Here is a 21,515-nt window from a genome sequence, read left to right on the forward strand (position 1 = left end):
TACACTCTACTCAATGCAACATAAATACACCCCACATACCACTCAGTACCACATAATTACAAGCCACATAACTACACTCTACTCAATGCAACATAAATACACTCCACATAATACCACTCAGTGCCACATAATTACAAGCCACATTGATACACTCTACTCAATGCAACATAAATATACTCCATATATTACCACTCAGTGCCACATAATTACACACCACATATTTACACTCTACTCAATGCAACATAAATACACTCAACATAATACCACTCAGTACCACATAATTACACGTCACATAATTACACTCTATCCAATGCAACATAAATACACTCCACATAATACCGCTGTGCCACATAATTACACGCCACATAATTACACTCTACTCAATGCAACATAGATACACTCCACAAAATACCACTCAGTGCGACCTAGTTACACGCCACATAATTACACTCTACTCAATGCAACATACACTCAACATAATACCACTCAGTGCCACATAATTACATGCCACATATTTACACTCTACTCAATGCAACATAATTACACTGTACATAATACCACTTAGTGCTAACGTAATAACACGCCACATAATTACACTCTACTCAATGCAATATAAATACACTCCACATAATACCGCTCAGTGCCACATAATTATAAGCCACATAATTACATTATACTCAATGCAACATAAATACACTCCATATAATACCACTTAGTGCCACATAATTACACACCACATATTTACACTCACATAATTACATTCTATTCAATGCAACATAAATACACTCCACATAATACCACTGTGCCATATAATTACATGCTACATAATTACACTCTATTCAATGCAACATAAATACAATCCACATAGTACCACTCAATGCCGCATAATTACAAGCCACATAATTACACTCTCCTCAATGCAACATAAATACACTCCATATAATACCACTCAGTGCCACATAATTACACACCACATATTTACACTCTACTCAATGCATCATATATACACTCAACATAATGCCACTCAGTACCACATAATTACACGCTACATATTTACACTCTACTCAATGAAACGTAAATACACTGCACATATACCACTCTGTGCCAGATAATTACACACCACATAATTACACGTCACATATTTATACTCTATTCAATGCAACATAAATACACTCCACATAATAACACCATGCTACATAATTACACGCCACATAATTACTCTACTCAATGCAGCACAAATACACTCCACATAATACCACTGTGTGGTATAATTACAAGCCACATAATTACATTATACTCAATGCGACATAAATACACTCCACATAATACCACTCAGTGCCACATATTTACATGACACATAATTGCACTCTACTCAATGCAACATAAATACACTCCACATAAATGCACTCTGACACATAACACCAATCCACATAAAAGCACTCCACACCATGACACAATTTCACTAAGCATAATTTCACTCAACACCACAGTATCCAGGCCACACAATTCAACTCCACACATTTCCAATACACACCACATAATTACACAGCAAACTACATATTTCCACTCCGCAATCCACAATATACCTCCAATCCACACCATATAGTGGCACCACCTGAGCACCAAACATCATTCACCACCACCATTTTGCATCAGCGCACCACCTAAGCTTCACCTAAGCATCACCTAAACATCACCTAATCATCACTTCAGTTTGCCCTCGGAATCTGGTATCTGTTGATTCTCCCCTAGTATCCATCCGTTGCTCGTGTTCTAATTAAATTACTGCTTAGCAACCTCCACTCCCCCGTTATTTATGTCCCGCTCCCCCATAACAAAAAAAATTATAAGAAACAAGCATGAGAACAGGCAGGAAGAAGTTGCCAGCAGTGCAAGTATAAAAAAACTAGAAGACATTTTTTATGTTAAAAGCTTTTTTTAATCAGGTTGTTCAGTTGTATATGATATTGTCTTGGTTTGTATAAAGGTAACAAATATGCTTAACACTTTTTATTAGAACTTTTCAACATGATGCACAGCAGCCACCATGCTCTACAACATAGCCAAAAGTTCTGGCTAAACACAAGGTCCCAAAGGCGAGACCTATTGGCTATGCCAATGCTTGTTTTGCATGGTTTCTGAAGTACATCGATTGCAATGGCTGGGCGCCTAAATCCGAAAGGATAGCGTTGGCTGCTTCTCCTGAGAGAGGTGTATGCTCAAATTACATTATTAAATAGCTAGAAATGCATAATACCATGTTTTGACAGATAAGAATGAATAACAATATTCCTGAAGCACCTGAGGGCCCCCGAAAGAGGTTTTCAAGTGCATATCAATTACAATCCAACCCCCACACTCCTCCCGCCCTACTCCCCGAGGTTGAATGAGGTGTACTGTAAAACAATTTACAGCATGAAACGTTGTATTGAGTGCCTACGTTGGGTTGAATCACAACTACCACCCCTTTCAGGTCCCTGGCGCTTCAACCATTCAGCCTTATAAAAGTGTTCTTCCCTCCTTGTTAAAATACACTATCCCCTTACTGGTTACACCCACTTTCTTGTGCCTGAAGTGTTTCTATTTTCACAAGAAGGCTCTTTTAAAATTTTATTTTTTAATTAAGATTCAGCTTGAGAGGACTCTGAACTTCGGAAGGCATATCTTGGCGGCCCTATTACAGTTTGCAACTAGTTGCTGGTGTAAATGTATTTGGCGGTGCAATACTCTATAACCAGAGCCTCATGGGTGTCTTTTTATGGAAGTCGTGGGCCCACGCAGATATTTGGAGGTTTCTGTGCAGCACCACTCCCTTCCAGCAGAAACCAGCAAGGAACTGAAGACCAAGCAATCATGACCTCAGATACATCACAGGAAGTGACATTATGTGACCCCTGATGTCTTCCCATGAAGCGATTTCACGTGACCAATCACCGATGTGACATCAAATGAAGTACTTGACTCAAATTAAAAATCTAACTTTTAGAGCAATGTTAATGAAACACAGATACCATTTCTAACTTTATTGTATCACCCCAACTCTCGTTCTTTCACGATTTCTTCTTTTCTCGCATTTCTGCCTTAGGGTCCTTATCACCAGCACAACTGCTATCGCATCGCCTTCCTTCCTAGTCTTCCTCTCCCTTCCACACGTCCCCCAAGTAGTCAATGCCAATAAGTTGCCAGCCTTTGAAGCCCTGCAACCTGGTCACTTCACGCAGCTGCTCCCCAGTCCATAAGGGAGTCCGACCCGTCAGGGACCCCGACCACCCCAGAAACCGATTCGCTTCCTTCCAGCATTGGACCACTACTCCGGTGTGTGAGGGCAAATCCATATTTTGGATTTTTGTCCATTTTGTCCAATATGTTGTTTAGTAGGGCCTTGTAGGACGTGTTCCCCAAAGTTGCTGTTCATGTTTATTAATTAGCCTTTTCTTGCACAAGGAAGTGGCTAATAAATAGATTTAAACCAAAAATGTTGTCTGAGGACAATCTCAGATTACTGCATAAATCTTACGATCAGTGCTAGTACGGCATATAAGTGTAGTACCTTTTACAGAAGCACTTTTTTTAAATCCATGGGAACCTTTTAAGGATGTAATGTTTTGAATAAATTCAATAAGTGAAAAGGTAAAAGGCAGGAAAATTAATAATATAATTCATCTGGAAGCCTATTGGATCTGGTGCTTTACCCTCCTTTAGAAGGCACATAACTTTAAGAATATAAACGAAATGTATCTCTTGTTCTAACAAAGAAAGATCACTGACCGAGTACTCATCTACACATTGAATTCACATAGCTAACAATATCTTCTCCATGAATGGCAGCGTTATGTTAATGCACATCTTTATAAAAATTTAAAAAAGCTTCAAAAATACTCAAAAATCTCAGAATTGGAAGTTTTGGGTTTAACAGCTTTATCAATCACAGAGAAAATACTTAGGGCCTTATTTATGAAGGCCTTGCGCCGCCTGTGCGTCACTTTTTCCCATTTTAAAAGTGACGCACCGGTGGCGCAAGGCCTTCATAAATAAGGCCCTTAGCTCTTATTAAATAATGAAGAGATTCTTGTGATTTACAAGAAAAATATTGGAGTTCCACATTTTTTATATTTTGAAGATTTGTCCTACATTTTTGTTCTCAGTCACCTTCTTTCTAATAACAAATCCCATAGAAGGAGCTTTAAATGCATTTCAATTGTTATGAATGAATGTGTATGAAGATGTATTATAAAAAGAAAATCATCATCAACAAAAGATTTAAATGTTGTCATGAATTTGGGATTGTTTAACCGATCCACATGAAATCTCCATCTTTTGTATACAAACATACACACTCTGACACTAACTATTCTGAATGTATGAGCAACAGACCACATAGCTAAGTAAAGAATTCACGAAATACATCATTGATCACATAATAAAAGTTCTACTCATCTAAATCATCCTTACGGAAGTAATCACAATGGGCCTCATTACAATAGCGGTCGAGTGGGATGGAGACCAGTCTACAGGTGGTCGGCGGTCAAACCCACCATATTTTGATTAGACTGCCATGTAGGCTGTTGGACACATGCATTTTACTACTGCAGTTTATGCTGCCGCCCAGAAAAGGGTGTAGCATAATCTCCAGTAATAAAACGCATGATTCCAAATATCCATGGACCGTGTGCCAGGCACCATATGGTGCCTGGCACACGGTCCATGGATGTTTGTGGGACACCACATGTGCCCCCCGGGCCACGTAATGGACACCCACAGGGAACTGCTAGGGACCCCAAAGTCCCTTTCTGACAGACTTTCCCGGGCCATGGGATTACTGTTCAATCGCTGCCTCGACGGCCCCTTTAACCCTGTCGGAGGTGGCGGTCTTTCCTCCTGCCCTCTGCGCTCCGACCGCCAATATCGTAATCCAGCGGTCGGACCATTGCCCTAGATGTCGGCAGACCACCACTGACGGCTTGTCGGTGGTGGTCTGCCCGACATCACAATGAGGGCCTATGTGTTATGTTGTCCCCGGCCACATCAATCTGCTTCAATAGCCTGGATTCTAATAAATATGAAGGCTATCAAGGTACAAAGATTATGATACATATAGAGAAATCTTTCTGCGAAATTATACTTGTTTTCAATATTATTTGTTTTGAGCATGTGAGTAGAAGTTTGCCTTTATTAATTCAGTATACCTCAAGCCTCTCTGTTGCATTCCTCAGTTCATGCAAGTTTCACCTTTCTTTCATACCAGAAGAAATCCATGGCAGTGGTGATCCAAATATATCTATAATTAGTATCTACACAATTCCTTACAGTTTTGAGAAGTTTAGAACGAATAGGAAAGTTCTAGATGTATCTCTATTACTCCCAGAACTGTTTTTACTCATACAACAGCTTACTCATAGCCTTAACTCTGTGGCAACGTACAGGGATGTTTCATCATTATCGATTAACACAAGATACACTTTAGACCATCCTTGTTTCTTTTTTTACATTTTGTTTTAATTTGGCGTACCATACCAAATTAACAAAGGTATTATCTCAGCTTCCCTCATCTCTTGCAAGGATTTCCTAGAAATCCTAGCAAACTTCAAAATAGCGTACAACCAAAGTATTTGGTTGAAGGTTCTGTTCCTGTAAAAAATGGGATATTGACGAGAATAAAAGGCATTGTTTCTCCCTTCAGGATATTAGTACAATCGATCAGAGTGAGTTCTTCTCTATGAGCCCCGATGACTTAACTATTCTATGTACTTTCCCAGTTCCGTTGTTCTTAAATGATGAACTGCTGGGTAAAGTATTTAATGTCAGTCCTTTCACAGAATCAATGAACTATCTTCAAGATGAAAGCCAATTGTAATTACAGTGACAAAGGAGCCACTGACTTACTAATACAGACGTTACACTACCACCCTGCTCCCATGACAATCAAAATATGTATTTTTCAGATTGGAATGACATTTTGTGGTTAAAAAATCTTTTCCAGTCACATAACTTTTTATAGAAAGCTAATATCTATGCTCAGTCTTTTCCATTCGTCTTAACTTGAGGTTCTTACATTCAGTGTTCTTGAAAGGATGTTGCTTTTGACAGGAACGCTTTGCCCATATTGTTATATATATAAGGTTATTAACAATTTACCTTTTGTGACAAATCGATTGGTGCACTCAAATGCAGAAGAAAGAATGAGATTCAGCAAAAATGTCCACAGATTGAAATTAATAGTGAAAAAAGGATCTATTGGGGTTTGAAATCGCAAAGCCTGAAGTGAGCAAAATTACAGGCTTTGCACCCACAAAAAACAGAAATGCAACATACATATTTTTATAAGGATTCTTGATTTTTCTAGGCTTGCTATTCTTCATCTTAGGGTACAGCACATTCTCACAAAAAGGCACTGTGATAATTGTACAATTGATTCTTTTCTTTGGGCTCCTGGTTCCAGAGCGACAATTGTTCCTTTGTGCACTGCACTATTTAAAAAATTGTATTTCACTTGATTGATGTGCACTAGAAATATAAATTAAGGCCAATGCTGTTTTGCTTTCTTACACTCCTTTCAGGAGTCACCAACTACCAGTTTCTCTTTCTTTGGATTTCTCTGCTGAGTGGCTTCTTACCAGTGATTTCTCTGCTAGCTGAAAAGTTATTTCTATTCTTTAAAAAATAAACTTGTTTACATTGTGTCTCTCTATGTCCCCTTTGAAGAACCTAGTGGCTATTGTGTGATCAAGAAGATCGCAGTATAAACAAGCATTGCTCTCCTAGTGTAATATAGTTAATCATAGTATATTGACTGGAAGCGTGTGTGACTTTTCCTTCGTCCAGAATAGCTGATGATTCTGGGAGTGCTTGCAGGGATTTGATATGGTATTGGGAACTGTGATTGACAATCCCTGTCCTTGTGTATTTAATATGTGAAAGAGAATAAATGAAAGAGAGACAAGGGTTGCCTCCCACCATGACAACAGCTCTTTAAGAGAGGTTTGGCACAGACAGTCTGCTGAGAAACTCTTCTCCAATTTCCTTCTTGTCCACCTCTGATGGAATTCAAGTGCTCACTTACTTTTGGTTTCCCATCCTGCAACTGCCCTGGGCCCTCAGTTACAATCTGAGGGATGTGGGAAATCTATGAATTTTAAATAGTACGGATGTGATATCTGCTGCTTTTTTAGAATGTCCTGCATCTGCCAAACTTCGTTTTCCTTGGCCCTTTCCTGGGTTCCCCCTGCTTGTGTTGTCCCTAACCAGGGGTTGAGTATCAGGAAGGTAGAGCACACAGGCAATTGGGCTGCTCTGTCAGGGCAAATTTGGTGCTCTGCTTTCTCCAGACACATTTACATTCACTTTCTCCAAGGCCGCTGAGGTGGCTTTTCCTTTTTTTGGAGTTTATAGACTGCATGATACAGTTTAGCTGCCCACTTGCCATGATAAATCCCTCGCCATGTACAAGCACAACCTATACCATACTTGAAGGACTTGGGGTTCCCCATCTCGGAGGTCTAAAAGTGGTATGCCCACCAACACCAACTTACAGGGACATTCAGATAGGAGAAAGGGCAAGCTAAAACACTGCAGGCTGGGTACCCACGAAGGCAGTTGACTTAGAGTGCTACACAATTCAGTACAAGAAAATAAAGCCAAAGAACTTTATTAAACTTAAAACTGTGCTTAATTTAAGCAGGTGCTCAGCACCGGCGAGGCTACGATTTCTGGTCCTGCAGGGGGTGGTATCAATATTAATTTCCCAATTTAAAATAAAAAGATCCACATACCTATCATGATGAAGGGCTGGTATGTTTTCATGAGCAGGCGTACATCTGTTCAGGCAGGCATGGTTGTGTATCATCACTTTAGTGATGATGTCATCACGTCTGTCAGGAATCCAAGAGGCCATCATTAACGAATGGCTTGCATTCTATTCCCCGAGTCTGCTGCACCCTGCCACTGCCTGAGCCTAAGCCTCCCATTGGATAGTTGTAGTGGGGGCCTGCAGCCCTGCATTGCTACAATCCTCAACATGCTTGATGTGGCTGTGGCCCACCGCAACTTTTGTGCGCTATGGAGTCACCTGCAGTTTCTGTGCGCTTCCTCCAAGCATGCTAATTGCTGAGTGTGCTTGAACCCAGTAGGTGCAACAGCCATACTCACATCTCACAGGCAGTGCAGCATTGCGGCTTCGGACAGTGCTTGTGCTGTGGAAGGCAGGGCCACAGCAAGTTGAGCAGTGGATGCCTATGCCGTCATCATAACTGGACCAAACTAATTATAGGCAGCACTAGCAGTGACATGACCTGCTGTGCTCAAGCAGCCTCCTGACTTGCAACAAACCCAGTCAGACCGCACTGATTAATATGTTAAAAAATAAGCATTTTCATTTGGTGTACATTTTGTTTTCACACTCATCTGTCGGTGTAGGTAAAGAAGTAAAAAGCATATCTTAGGGGACAGACAGCAGAGAATGGTTACCGGATAGAGACTATGCGAGTGTTGAAAGTTGGGCACACCGGAGGTAGAAGTGGGCTGTAGCCTCCTTGGCAGCATTTTCAGACCCGGCACTTCATTCTTTTACAAATTAAGCACTGATTAAACAGCAATACACTACTCTGAAATATTCAAAAATTAAAGTATAGAGCAATGAGTGCATTGTAATGGTATTTTATATTGTTACCCCATGCACATTTCTGACTTTTGCTATTATTTCCCTTGTACCCCAAAAGAACCCCCTGTTTTTATTCCGGCGCGGCTCGTTGATGGCAGTTCTCCCCATGATGGGCGGATAGAAGTCTATCATTCGGGGCAGTGGGGAACCGTTTGCGATGACCAGTGGGATGATGCTGATGCGGAGGTTGTCTGTAGGCAGCTTGGACTAGGGTGAGTGTCTATTTTCTCAGTACCATGTGTATGAGAACTTACTAAAAATCAACTAATACCACAGTGTTTCTTTAAAGGATACTTATGGCTATGTGTTCCTTTTCAAGCAACTCTTTGGTAAGATTTGAAATTTAATGATAACACATGTTGGGAAACATTTACCAGGGATTGATATCATTGAAATGTTGTTGAACGAATGTGGGAGTGTTTAACAATTTTAAATTACATCATTCATGTTTTACTTTTCCCATTGTGGCTTTTTATAGAATTAAAGGCTGCTATAAGGGACCATAACCATTGTTAAAGGGCCTAAATCGGAGTTATAAGCTAAAGCCCCAGGAAAGGGTCCTTATTTTATTGATTTATTTTCATTATGGAGCGTGCCTTCTCTAAAAAGGTGCCCTGATGCTAAGAACAGCAAAACACCTCAATCCGACACCCCGACATCAAAGTAAAAAGAGTAAAGCCAAGTGTTTAGAGGTTTGCTGAATGGTAAAAGTTCTTCAATGGAGCGGAGGTTACAAGGGAGTTTGTAACGAGGTTCAGGGACTTTAACATCTGGTATAGGCAGACGTGCTATAATGCTTTTAGAATGTTGCACTCTCTGAGAGTAGAATGTTTTAAATTAAAATGGGAGAAACAGAAAGACAAACATTGGAATGTTGAAGCAGAAGGTCCATACCAGCCATTATTGGCCCCAAGTCACTTCATTGTCTTCTATGGAATGCCTAACATTCCAATGTTTTAATGATAATCATACATCAACACAGCCCCACACTCCCATCACCCCCTAAGCAATCCTTGGCTTTCAGGGAGGTGGAACGCCTATGTAGTTATCTCTTCCAGTGAGTTGTGAAGCGGTGGAGGTATTCACATATGGAACATGTTATGTTGTCTGATTCTCAAGGGATACCAGTGTTCAGACTAATACTCTGTGGAATGTGAGAACACTAGTAGTTCCATTATTCAGGCTACATTTACTGAGAAATGTGTGCAACAGCTGAGCAAGAGCCAGTCCCCAGCTTGTAATAATGTACATTCTGGGAGTAATTGTTTTAACACTTTTGTGTCTCTTTTGTTTCAAAATGGAGCCAACGAATTGTTCATTTGTTCACCAGAAGAAACACAGCATGGTACACTGAATTTTAAACATCAAATTATTTTGTATCTGGTAGCGTTGTTTGAGTGTCTAAATCAAAATCTGCGCATGCACTCTATTGCTCAAGTATTATGAAATACAGATTAACAGTTATTCAGAAAGTACAAATCCCAGTTTCTTTTAATTGTAGGGGGCACATGTTTTGAACATTGATTTTGTTTTTAACAAATGAAAGCAAATCCAAACATAGGGATATAATTTTAGGGTCATCAGATTTCACAAATCTGTGACTTTCTGTCCCTCTCAGATTCCCTTTCTCATCCATGATACAGTTAATATATGTTAAATATGTTTAGGTGCAAGAGCACCCTGGTGCTTCTGATTCTGGAGAAACTGAGACACAACTTGATGAGGCAAACATAAATTGACGAGTTTATTGTAGGTGCTGGATATGGTATTTATTTAAGTGTTTCTCAGCTGTGAAAGTCGAGAGTTTGTGGGATACGTGTACAAATGAATTAACCGACTTTGCTAGTTAAAGTAACATGAATGCCCACATTCTGTGACCAAGAGAGACATGATTTTTCAAGTTATAAAATTTCTAATTAGAATATTGATAACATTAGGGAAAATGTCATCACACAGGACCCCAGGCACAATTATGTCACTGGAAAGCGCTGAGTGGCCACTGACACAGTAGTTATCATGATAAGTAAATACAGTGGCGGCTCTTCTGCTAAGGCGGAGGAGGGACGGCCCACTGCTCCGCAGCAGAAAACTTAAAATGATAATAACTCGTGTTATTATCATTTTATGTTTCCTTCTGCTGCTGCAGCATTCTGGGTGGGGCCGGGCTGCTCCGATGACAGAGGAGCAGGGGACGAGTGGTTTGCCCACTCCTAAGTGCACATGACTGTTTGGTCAGCCCTTTCAGGACACCCAAAACAGTCATGCGCACTTCCCATATTCTGTAATGCAGCCTGCATGGAGAACATGCCCAGGCCCCCATTCCCTGGCTAAATGCCGATTCACAGCGCTCAGCCCAATCACAACGCTGCATTGCAGCATTGTGAATGGCTGTCGGGAGCCTGGGAGTCGGGTGCGTCCTGCTGCTTTTTGTATCGTGCTGCAGGACTGGAGCAGAAAGAAGAGGACAGAGGACATGCAGCAGCTGGCCAGCCGTCACAGGTAAGTGGTTTTTTCTTTAAAGTTTTTTTCGCCTGCCTCACAACCCGAGTCCGGTTGCAGCCGCTACTGTAAATGTAATGACATAAACGATTGCGTGTCTTTTTTGTGCCTAAATAAAACTTTCTCGGCAAACTTGCCTGTGCAGTATTCGTTATTGCCTGCTGACGCAGTTAGACCTGCTGTAAACTATTTAAATTGTTTAGAGCTAGCTTTTTCTGCTGCTCTTTTTAGTGTATTGTTTATTCCTTGTACTTTAGACACATTGTGACATTTAACTATCATGCAGACTCGAGGGTACATAGTAACCCATCACAAACATACTGTGTTATTTGTACTTTTTGGCTCCCTTGACATCATGCCCTGCATAAACACTTGAGCTCTCTTCGTGTTCCACGCTCACATAAAGTTTGCCTCACAGCCATGGTGAGTCAACGAGCTGACCCTCGTCTACATGCCATGTACACATTGAAACAGTAAGCAACATTGCGGCAAGTGGAATGATTTAAAACAAGAGTTCAACTTTTTTTTTAGCAGTGAAATACCAAGATTACTACAAAATAGGAGAAAGAATCAAAAACACATTGTAAGCAAAGGCACACTGCCTTTCCAATGGGCAGGTTAAGGGCGATGCTTAAGGAATGACATCTTAAGAGACGCTTTATCGCCTGGGCCTCTTTGTAGAGATTGTTCAACACTGTTACATGCCACAATCAGCCAGTGGCGTAACAATAGCTCCCGCAGCCCCGCGGTGCGGGGGTGGAGCCCTGAGCTCCATGGGTCCCCCTCTGGCATTGTGCACGAGCGGCGGACCCCTGGACTGAGCGCTTCTGACTGTGTCAGGAGTTTGGGGCCCCCCTCGATAGACATTGCAGGGGGAGCCCTCAATTTTTGTTACGCGGCTACAATAAGCACACATACACTTAGACCCTGCTTGTAGGGATTTCCATGTGGGTTCTGCACCTGAATGAAAGACCAGAAGAAAGGTGTCACATCTGAAAGCACCTGGGTCTCTATGCTGGGACGCTGGCATTCTTGGCTGGGAACATTTTGAAATCCCTGCTGGGAGCCTGACTGAGCCATGGTCTGGTCCTGAGGAGGTGGGCACCTAATGGGCATAGACTGATGGAATTACTTGGATTCTTTGAGTAGCGCTAGGCCGCAGTGTGATGGAGGTACGCAGCGTGAGACGTATAATGAGAGCCCAGCGAGCTACGGGCCTTAGAGGAGAAGCTGGAGCAAGGCCATGCCTGGGCTTGGACATATTGATTCAACAGGTATGGCCAGAAATGGCTGCTCCTGCCCAAGGCCTGAAAAAGCTGTCGTCAATCGGTAGTTGGGAGGACTCCCACAAAAGTAGGAGCCTTTTGCCTGAGTAGGGTTATCATGTGGGTTCCATTAGTTGAATCTATTTTTTAGCTGGTTCCTTCTATCAGCATTGGGAGGCCTGTTTTGTGTAGCTGTTGAGCTTTACAAGACTCGTTAACATAACATAACAGCAAGTATGCAGGAAACATAAGCATTAAGGCTGAAGCTGGCCTCAGAGAACGTGGTGAGAGAGCAATGGTCAGTCTTTTTTCTCAAGAGCTGAGGTCCTCATCCTTAGAAACCCTAAAGTGCAAGGCACAAAATTATAAATTGAATTCACACTGAGGTCTTCCAAGAAGGAACATCACAGTGTATCTGCACGTGATGCCCAGCAGCATAGCCTTTGAATATGTATTTCGGAGGTTGCAGAAAGAGAAACAGAAAGTAAATGGGGCTTTTTACTTCTGCAGTTCCTGCCCAATATAGGCCTACCAGCTGCCTGCTCTTCATCTCTGATCTACCTTGGGGGGAGGGGCAGGGTGCAGAAACTCTTCTTCTCAACCGCACCAGATCATTTTGAGGTGCAGGCTGGAAGACAGGAGGAAGACAAGATCAGTGTGGAGCATATCGGCTGTCCGTGGTCTGCTGCCATCTTTTCCCCAGATGGTGGCCCTGCACTCCTCACTCCTGCACTGCCTCTGTATGGGTCCCCGCCATGTGCCAAGCACAAGCGCTAAGAGGCTGGGGAAGAGGATCTTATGCATTCCTCTTGCCAGGCAGAAAGAGGGGGCCTCAGGATGCAGTGCTTCCAGGGCACCCCAAGAAGCGTCACTTCATGCCCATCCTGACATCTGGGTAGAGTTGAGTCTCTTGAGGTAAGGAAGGGCCAGAGGTAGGGGTACAGAGGTAAGCAATCATGAGGCTACAGTCTTCTAGTATAGTTGTGCTAGGCATATTAGGATGCCCGTTGGCACATTAATCTCTACCTGGGTACATTTTACATCCATTGGTAAAAACAGAAGATGTCTATTATAAAATTGGAATGCAATTGACATAATTCCCAAGCGTGAGCTCACTGAGGGCTGCGTATCCACACCTATGAGCCATTTGTGCCAAAGGTCAGGAGCCTGCTGATATCATCAGACCCTTGTTCTATGGCTAGCATAGTTCATGAGAGCCTAAGCATATTACAGTTGACCTGACAGAGGTGGAGGGCTGCTCTGGATGGTGGGCCGCAAGCTTGAAAATGCACCAACCGATTTGAGAGCAGCATCTTTAATATGCAGCTTTTTTTCATAAATCTCGCCCCAAAATATGTTGTTCTGTTCAGGGGGTAAATGTGGACTAAGTAATGTTGGCCCCTTAGAAGTCTCAGGGTTCACTCACAGAGTTATTTCTGGTAATAAAAGTACTTTTACAGTCGAAATACCTGGATTTACGACTACGAGGCATTCACAAAAAGTGGGTTTATGACTTCTAGGCATTCACAAAAAGTGTGGTACATCTTAAAAGTTTGAATATGCCACTAACGCTTCTGTTTATGAGAGTTCACATACTTCCCTATTACCCTTTACACGCTAGAAAGTACTCCAAGCAAACACAAAGCAAACACAAGGGCTCCAAGGGCTGCAGTAATTCCCATTCCAGCACAGCAAGGGGGAAATGACACCCCCACACTTCGTGGGATGTATGGGAAGTGGGTTCTTGGCGGAGAAAATACCTTCCCTGTGGGTAAAAGAAATGTGCAATTGCACAGCAACCGATGCCTTTCAACAATGTGGAATTTTAGTGTGCTTAGAATCGCACATTGGGGAATAATACCTCATCAAACAGTCACATGACATTTACAGGCGTATCCAGTGTTTATTTTTACACCGTGCCACCTTCTGCACTGCACTCATTCTCTCCTTTTAAGTGTGTCAATGGAATTCATGGAATCCGTTTTCGCATCCTCCATATTGCAGTAGTGTATGTAACATGGGCGGGGTCACAGGGGCGGTTGCCCGGGGGCATAATTCTTAGGGGCGCAAAATTGTAACATATTCTTAAAATCTAATGGATGTGCTTGGGGGCAAGGGTCTCAATACTGGACTGGTTGTAGGGACTCAGGAAGTGCTAACGGTCTGCCCTGGGTGCTGGTAGTGGCTACCCACACTATGCCGCTGCCATATTGTATTCCACATTTGACTCATGCTACGAATGTTCTCCCTTGTCTTCTTGAATTCAGTTCTTAGTGAATACGTGACACAACCAACTCTTCTACTTATATCCCGACTTGTGTTATTAGTTACTTGTTCTAAATAATCCCATTCATCTGTACATCTGTTATATGTCTGAAGCACTCTGTGACATATGTTTCGCATATTTGAGTAAGACTACCATCATTTCAAGCTATTAGTCAGTTTGTTCCAGTTGACTGTTTCACATTAATAAACTACGACGTGCATAACATCCCGTTACTACAAAAAACACTGTTAACTCATGCGATAGAAAATGTTATATTCAGGCATATTATGGAATAAAAGCACTCTAAGAGGGAGAATTGTAGCCTGACACTGAGTGAGTGCAAACGGTAATACTGTTTAGGACTATAGGTAAGTGCCAAGTGTCAGGATACTTTACTGCTGCACCCAGATGGGTTTATTCAGATATGTTTATTCCAAGAACAAAGGAACCTTTAAGGTGACAGTAGAGACAGCCCAACATATCTAAGCATAAAATAAAGCACAAGGGACTTCCACAAAGGCAATCTACTTTCGCATTTCCAGGAGTATTACTAGAAAGCTGCAAATGATGCAGCATTTCGTCATACTAATGGGAGGTATTGTGAATAACAAAAGTCATAACGCAACACTCGTGCATCAGTGTGTGTGTGTACCAATGTTGATTTATAACTTTTGTTGAATAAGCACTTCCCAGGTTTTAGGTCTTGGCTAGACAGCGCATGTACTGTCTCGAAGAGGCGTGTTGTATTCTAGCTGTGGGCTTAAAGCCCTCCCATAGCCTTCCATTTGTAAGCTTCAGCATCGCTCTCATTGCTTTGATGCCATTCGTCATGGCATGCGGGCGTCATGCCCTCTTCTTGTTTTTGATCCTCACAAAGAGCATGGACCAAGTACATGTCTCGTTCCACTGCCCCTGGTTTTCAGAGCTATTTTTTTTGTCTTCAAGCACTCCACATGAGTGCTCATGTTTTCACACGTGTCCGCCCTCCATTCATGTTGCTTCTTCCCTCCTCCCACTCGTCCCCACTGCTAGACTATGTTAATTTCAGTGCTATATCTGCTATGACATTTAATGATTACCTTATATTCCATAGTACTGAATTCGGGTACAAGAATGCTGGAGGGTCCAGAACTCACTCCTGACTTATTTGTTTATTAAACCTTTTGGTCACATGACTGCTTACAGTGGCCGTGCACAGGCATTAACCTGCTAGACCCCTAGAGACCACAAATTAGGCTTTTGCAGAATCAAAGCTAAGGTTCAGTGGAAGAGCGAGCCATTTTTTTTTTCGCCAGTATTTGTATAGTTTTAACAACCCAAAATGGATAGAGTGCTTTATGTGAGCACCATTTAAATTACACCACATACAAAGCATTCACTTCTTGATAGACCTGGGGAGAGTAAGAGATTAAGTGAATTTCCGGATGTTGGCCCGAAGTCGAGACTCACACCCGGTTCCCCAGCTCCAAAGTCGGCAGCCCTGGGCGTTATGCCACATCCTCTCGCCATTCTGTCGATGGCTATTCATTCAGTGTAGACTTTAACTCCTTTTAGCCTGGCTGAAAGACAAAACATATTGTGATGGGAATAGAAAAGTACCACATTTTGAGACGCTCAAGTGCTCTTTTTGCCTGACGTATGCTGTTATAACGTTCTCAGTGTATTGTGACCCCGGTTTTATCTTTTCTTTTAGGATGCACTTCCATTGTTTACCCTGTAAGGGCAGTGTGTAGCAAAATAGACTGCTAAGCATCATTTGTGTGATCCTGTTTACCTTGTGTCTTGCCTTTGTGTACATCATATTTTGTAGTGTGCAATGCAATTAAGAAACTTCCCATTTGTTCTAGCTTCAACCTAGATTCTTGGGAAAGTGGCACATTTTAGATGTCAAACGGGCGTCACATTGAGGGGGTGCAATTTACAAATGCCTTTACAAAATGTTGTGCCTTAAGACGAATGGGAATGAATGCACATGTAGGAGGGAGCTTCCGCTTAAGAAGTGATAACAAGTTCTGTCACCAAGTATCATGTGGTTTCAGCATTGCCGATTGGAGCAGGGATGTCTCTGCCATATCCAGTCTTTCTCAATAGAAACCATGCCGCCCTGTTGTTGGTTTCAGAGAAGCCTTTTGTTTAGGGTGACCAGGCGTCCCGGATTTGCCAGACGGTCCGTGTTTTTCATCAGCTGTCCTGGCAAATTTCAGGAAATTTTGATCCTGTCCCGATTTTTAGAGAGGTTTGACAGAATACAGAGGTGTAGAGAGCCACCCGGGCCCTCTACTACATTGTTGCAAACATTCACTCACTCACACACCCCTCGGGGCTGGCTCGACCCAAGGGGATAAATAAACGGCCGGAGACTGACCACGATAGTGAAACTACCTGTGTCGTGTGCTTTCACTGCACTGCTGCGGCCTAGCAATACCCAGGCCCCGCCGTGTTACATTGGTGACGTGGCCGGTAGCACACCTCGCGTGTCTGGCCTACCTTCCAGAGCCCTGCTGGGAGCGTGCGGAGCCCACCCGCCCTGCCCTGCTCCCTCCGCTGCTGAGTAGTGTCCTCTGAGAAGCGTGCAGTGCCCACCGGCGCCGCTCCAGTCTGTCGGACGCCTGCTGCTCCCGTAGGCCCTCATCGTCCACGGCCTCTGTCCTCGGAGCGCCTACCGCCTCAGCGATGCTCCGGCCTGCGCCCGCCCATGCGTCTCCCTGTCCAACGGGAGCGCGTTCAGCTGGCGGCGCTTTTGGTGGCCTGCATCATGCGGGTAAGTGTGCGTGTGTGCGAGCGCTCGGAGCGCCTCACTGTGTCCGGGCTGCCCGTCCTGCTCGGGGCTGATAAGTGAGTCGCATCTGCTCCCACGACCCCCTAGTGTCCAACTGCCGCGTCTGGGCCCGCTGGCCAGCATCGGTGCAGCAAGGCACCAGAAGTGGGCTGCCCCCTCCTCTGCCTGTGCCTGACACTGCGCGCCACTACAGGGTCACTAGGGGCTCACAGTCCTGTGTCTGCTGAGGAGGGCTTTCTGTAGCCCAGCATGTGGGGACACTCTCCTGCAAAGGAAAAGGTGGATGGAGCTAGCTATTCTGGGACACATGAAGCAAGCACCACAGACAGGACTGCACCACTGCAGCTGAAAGGAGACAAGGGGGACAGGAGAACCACATCACGGCAAAGTGACGCACAAGCCTGCCACAGTCACTCTCTACCACACAGCTGTGCCAGAGGGTGAACCGCCTTTCCTCCCTGCGCACACGTGGAGCCACAGGCCGGCCTGTGACGCAAGACCACGTGCTACGACACACGCCCAAGCACAAACCATCAGCAAACAGGACACGCCTCTGCTATTACGCACCGTCACATGGCCACAATGAGCAACCTACCAGTAGCTGCTGCTGCCTCCCAGCCAGACGTAGGTGCCAATCCCCCCCACCAGTGATTACCCACACTGCGGTTGCACATCTACCGCCCTTCAGTGAGGCCTCGGACCCCGCCACTGCTGCACCAAGATTGAAGGCATGGGTCAGACGACTCAATCACTACTTTAAGGGGACAAGGGAAACTGATGGCACCGTGAAACGGTCACTCCTCATCTACTACGGGGGTGTGAAGATCTACGACCTGTTCGAGACGCTCCCCAACACGGGAAATGACGACGACTACGAAGCGGCGGTTGCCACGCTCAATAGACACTTTGACCCCCAGCTCAACCACCATTTCAAGAAATTCAAGTTCAAGAGGGCGTGGCAGACAGACTCAGAATCTGTCGATATGTTCTATGCATGGCTACGCCGGCTGGCTAGCCCGTGCCCCTTCACCGACCAACGGGAGGAGATCCGAGACCAGATCATTCTGGGTTGCCATTCAAAACTCCTGCGGAAACTAATCCTCCGGCAACCTGGAATCTCACTGGACGAGATCCTGGTCCTAGCTCACTCCCACGAGCTGTCAGACATTGGAGCAGAGGAGATGGAAGCCACCCTCCACACACCGGTTGCCGCCTCGCATGCGCCCAGACACCCGCCAATCAAGGAGGAAAGGGTGGAAGTAATCCAGAGACGCCCCACGACGACTCACAAGACGCCTAAACTGCCACCAGATGGACCGTGTGGATACTGTGGTGAGGAACACCCCTCGACGGCCGTCTGCTGGGCGAAAGGGAAAACATGTTCCTGCTGCGGAAAGCTGAAACACTATGCCAAAGTGTGCCGAGGTGGGCGATTCAGACAAACTTCGTCAAGACCCAGAAGCATTCCCCAACGCATTCGCCAAATCTCCCTCGACAACCCCCGCCTATTTCGGAAGACCAGCCACAGGAACGACGCCCAATGTATGAGGATGAGGACGAGGACGTATTTGTGGTGTCATACGTCAGCAGAACAGGTACTCTTCGAAGGCCACCTCTCATGTGCTCAGTCTCCATCGAAGGCACTGTTGTACAAGCCCTCATTGACACTGGTGCATCTGTCAATGTAATGGACTCGGAGCAGTATGACCGCCTGTCACCGCAACCACCACTTGCACCGTCCACAGCCTGAATCTACACGTATGGAGGGACTGACCCGCTCCCTCTCTGGGGCGTCATCCAGACTACCGTCGCCAGCGGAAGCTATTCCACTAAGGCGAGTTTCCACATCACCAAGGGCAAAAAGGGGATTCTACTCAGCTGCCACACGGCCGAGGACCTAGGACTTGTCTTCTTAGCCAATCAGATTAATGAATCCCACGTGGAAGCAATGCTGAAGGAGTTCCCGGCTCTCTTCAAAGGACTAGGGAAGCTCAAAGGCAAGAAGTTCAAGCTCCACATTGATCCTTCGGTACGACCCGTGGCCCTCAGGCACCGGCGGGTGCCATTCAACCTATGCCCGCAAGTTGAGGAGGAGCTGAGGAAGCTCGAAGATCTAGATGTGATCAAAAAGGTATCTGGCCCCACTCCCTGGGTGTCCCCACTGGTCGTGGCGCCCAAACCCAAACAACCAGGAGCCATTCGGCTCTGTGTCAACATGAGGCTGCCAAATTCCGCGGTGAAGAGAGAACGTCACATCACCCCCACCATGGACGACATCGTAGCGGACCTAAATGAGGCGAAATGGTTCTCCAAGCTAGACCTGAACGCCGGCTACCATCAGCTGGAATTGGAGCCTGAGAGCAGGTATATCACCACCTTCTCGACGCACGTTGGCCTCCGGAGGTACAAGATTCTCAGCTTCGGAGTATCATCAGCCGCCGAGTTCTTCCAAAATGCCATCAGGGAAGCACTGTCGGGGCTTCAAGGGGTGATCAACCTCAGTGATGATATACTTGTGTTCTCAAACACACTCGAGGAACACCAGTCTCATCTTCGAGCCACTCTGAAGAGGCTGGTCGACTGCGGGCTTACTCTGCAAAAGTCCAAGTGCTCGTTCTACCAGGAGCGCGTCGACTTCTTTGGATACACGTTCACCCGAGAAGGGCTCCTGGTGGACCCGAAGAAGGCCGAAGCCATCCGAGCGGCTAGCACGCCACAAAACCCCACCAAAGTGAGGAGCTTCCTCGGCATGGCCACCTATTGTGGGCGTTTCATCCCCAACCTTGCAGCCATGTCAGAGCCACTGCGGGCCCTTACACGCCACAATTACAAGTGGGAGTGGAAGCCAGCGGCCAACAAGGCGTACCAAGACATTAAAGCAGGGTTGCTGCACAAGACAGTGATGGTCTACTTCCACCCAAGACGATGCACCGAACTGGTCATCTACGCAGCCCGGTGGGCCTAGGAGCAGCCCTCCTTCAAGAACACGGCCCGGAAGTGTGGAAATCAGTCGCCTATGCCAGTAAAGCTCTCACTGACACCGAGACCAGGTACGCTCAAATCGAGAGGGAGACATGGGCTATCAAATGGGCGTGCCAACACTTCCACCTGTAACTGAGCGGCCAAGGCTTCCACGTTGTGACTGATCACAAACCGCTACTCCCATTGTTTGCAGGATCAAAGCGCCCCCGAGGATTGAACGCTGGGCAGTGTATCTGCAGGCATACAACTTTGTGATCTACCTTCCAGGGGCCCACAACCCTGCCGATTATCTGTCTCATCACCCGGAGTCCACAATGCCATCAGGCCCGTCGGCGGATGCCTGCAACACAGAAGCTTTTGTCAACATGGTGTCACAAGGGGCGTGTCCCATGGCCATGCCGATGGAAGAGATTGGCCGAGCCACTCAGGAGTGAAAGGAGTGCTGGAGAACAATGGATGGACCCATTTCATGGACGGATCCTGCGTCCTCCGGCCGGAGGTCAGCCACGCCCGCCAACAACTCTGGCAGGTCCGTAATGAACTCAGCATGGGGGTAGAAGGAGTCGTCTTGACACCTGATAGTGGTGCCGGAGAGTTTGCAGAGACTGATCCTCATGCTGACACACGTTGGCAATCAAGGAATGGCGAAGACCAAGGCCAGGTTGGGGGGGCAAGGTCTGGTTCCTGGTGATGGACTTCATGGTGGAGGAGATTCTAAGACAGTGTCACGCATGCACGATCACCGGAGGTGACCCAGCGCCAGCACCCGTGATCATGGAAGAACCAAGCAAGACTCCCTGGACACATCTCAGCCTGGACTTTGGGAGCTTCCCAGATGGACGTCACATGCTAGTCATGGTTGACTCATTCTCGAAGTTCCCCATCGTCGAGGGGGTGTCGTCGACAGCATTCCCCAAGTGAAAAGGGTCCTGGAGAGAATCTTCGCAATGATGGGACTACCGGAAGAGGTTAAGTCAGACAACGGACCCCCATTCCAGGGCCGAGAGTTTCAGGAGTATCTCGAGCATCAGACGATTCACCATCGGAAGATCACCCCGCTATGGCCAC

At 45.3% G+C, this 21,515-nt stretch overlaps 1 protein-coding gene across 2 annotated transcripts in view; it reads left to right on the plus strand.

Moving 5' to 3' along the window:
- Window positions 1-21,515, plus strand: part of PRSS12 (serine protease 12) — a 641,810-nt gene that overhangs the window by 212,750 nt on the left and 407,545 nt on the right. For both annotated transcript variants that reach the window (XM_078675945.1, XM_078675946.1), the window contains exon 4: window positions 8,715-8,868. In XM_078675945.1, coding sequence (XP_078532071.1) covers window positions 8,715-8,868 — 154 coding nt within the window. The remainder of the gene's footprint in view (window positions 1-8,714; window positions 8,869-21,515) is intronic.

This window comes from Lissotriton helveticus, chromosome 2_1, assembly GCF_964261635.1.
Source record: "Lissotriton helveticus chromosome 2_1, aLisHel1.1, whole genome shotgun sequence".
NCBI lineage: Eukaryota > Metazoa > Chordata > Amphibia > Caudata > Salamandridae > Lissotriton > Lissotriton helveticus.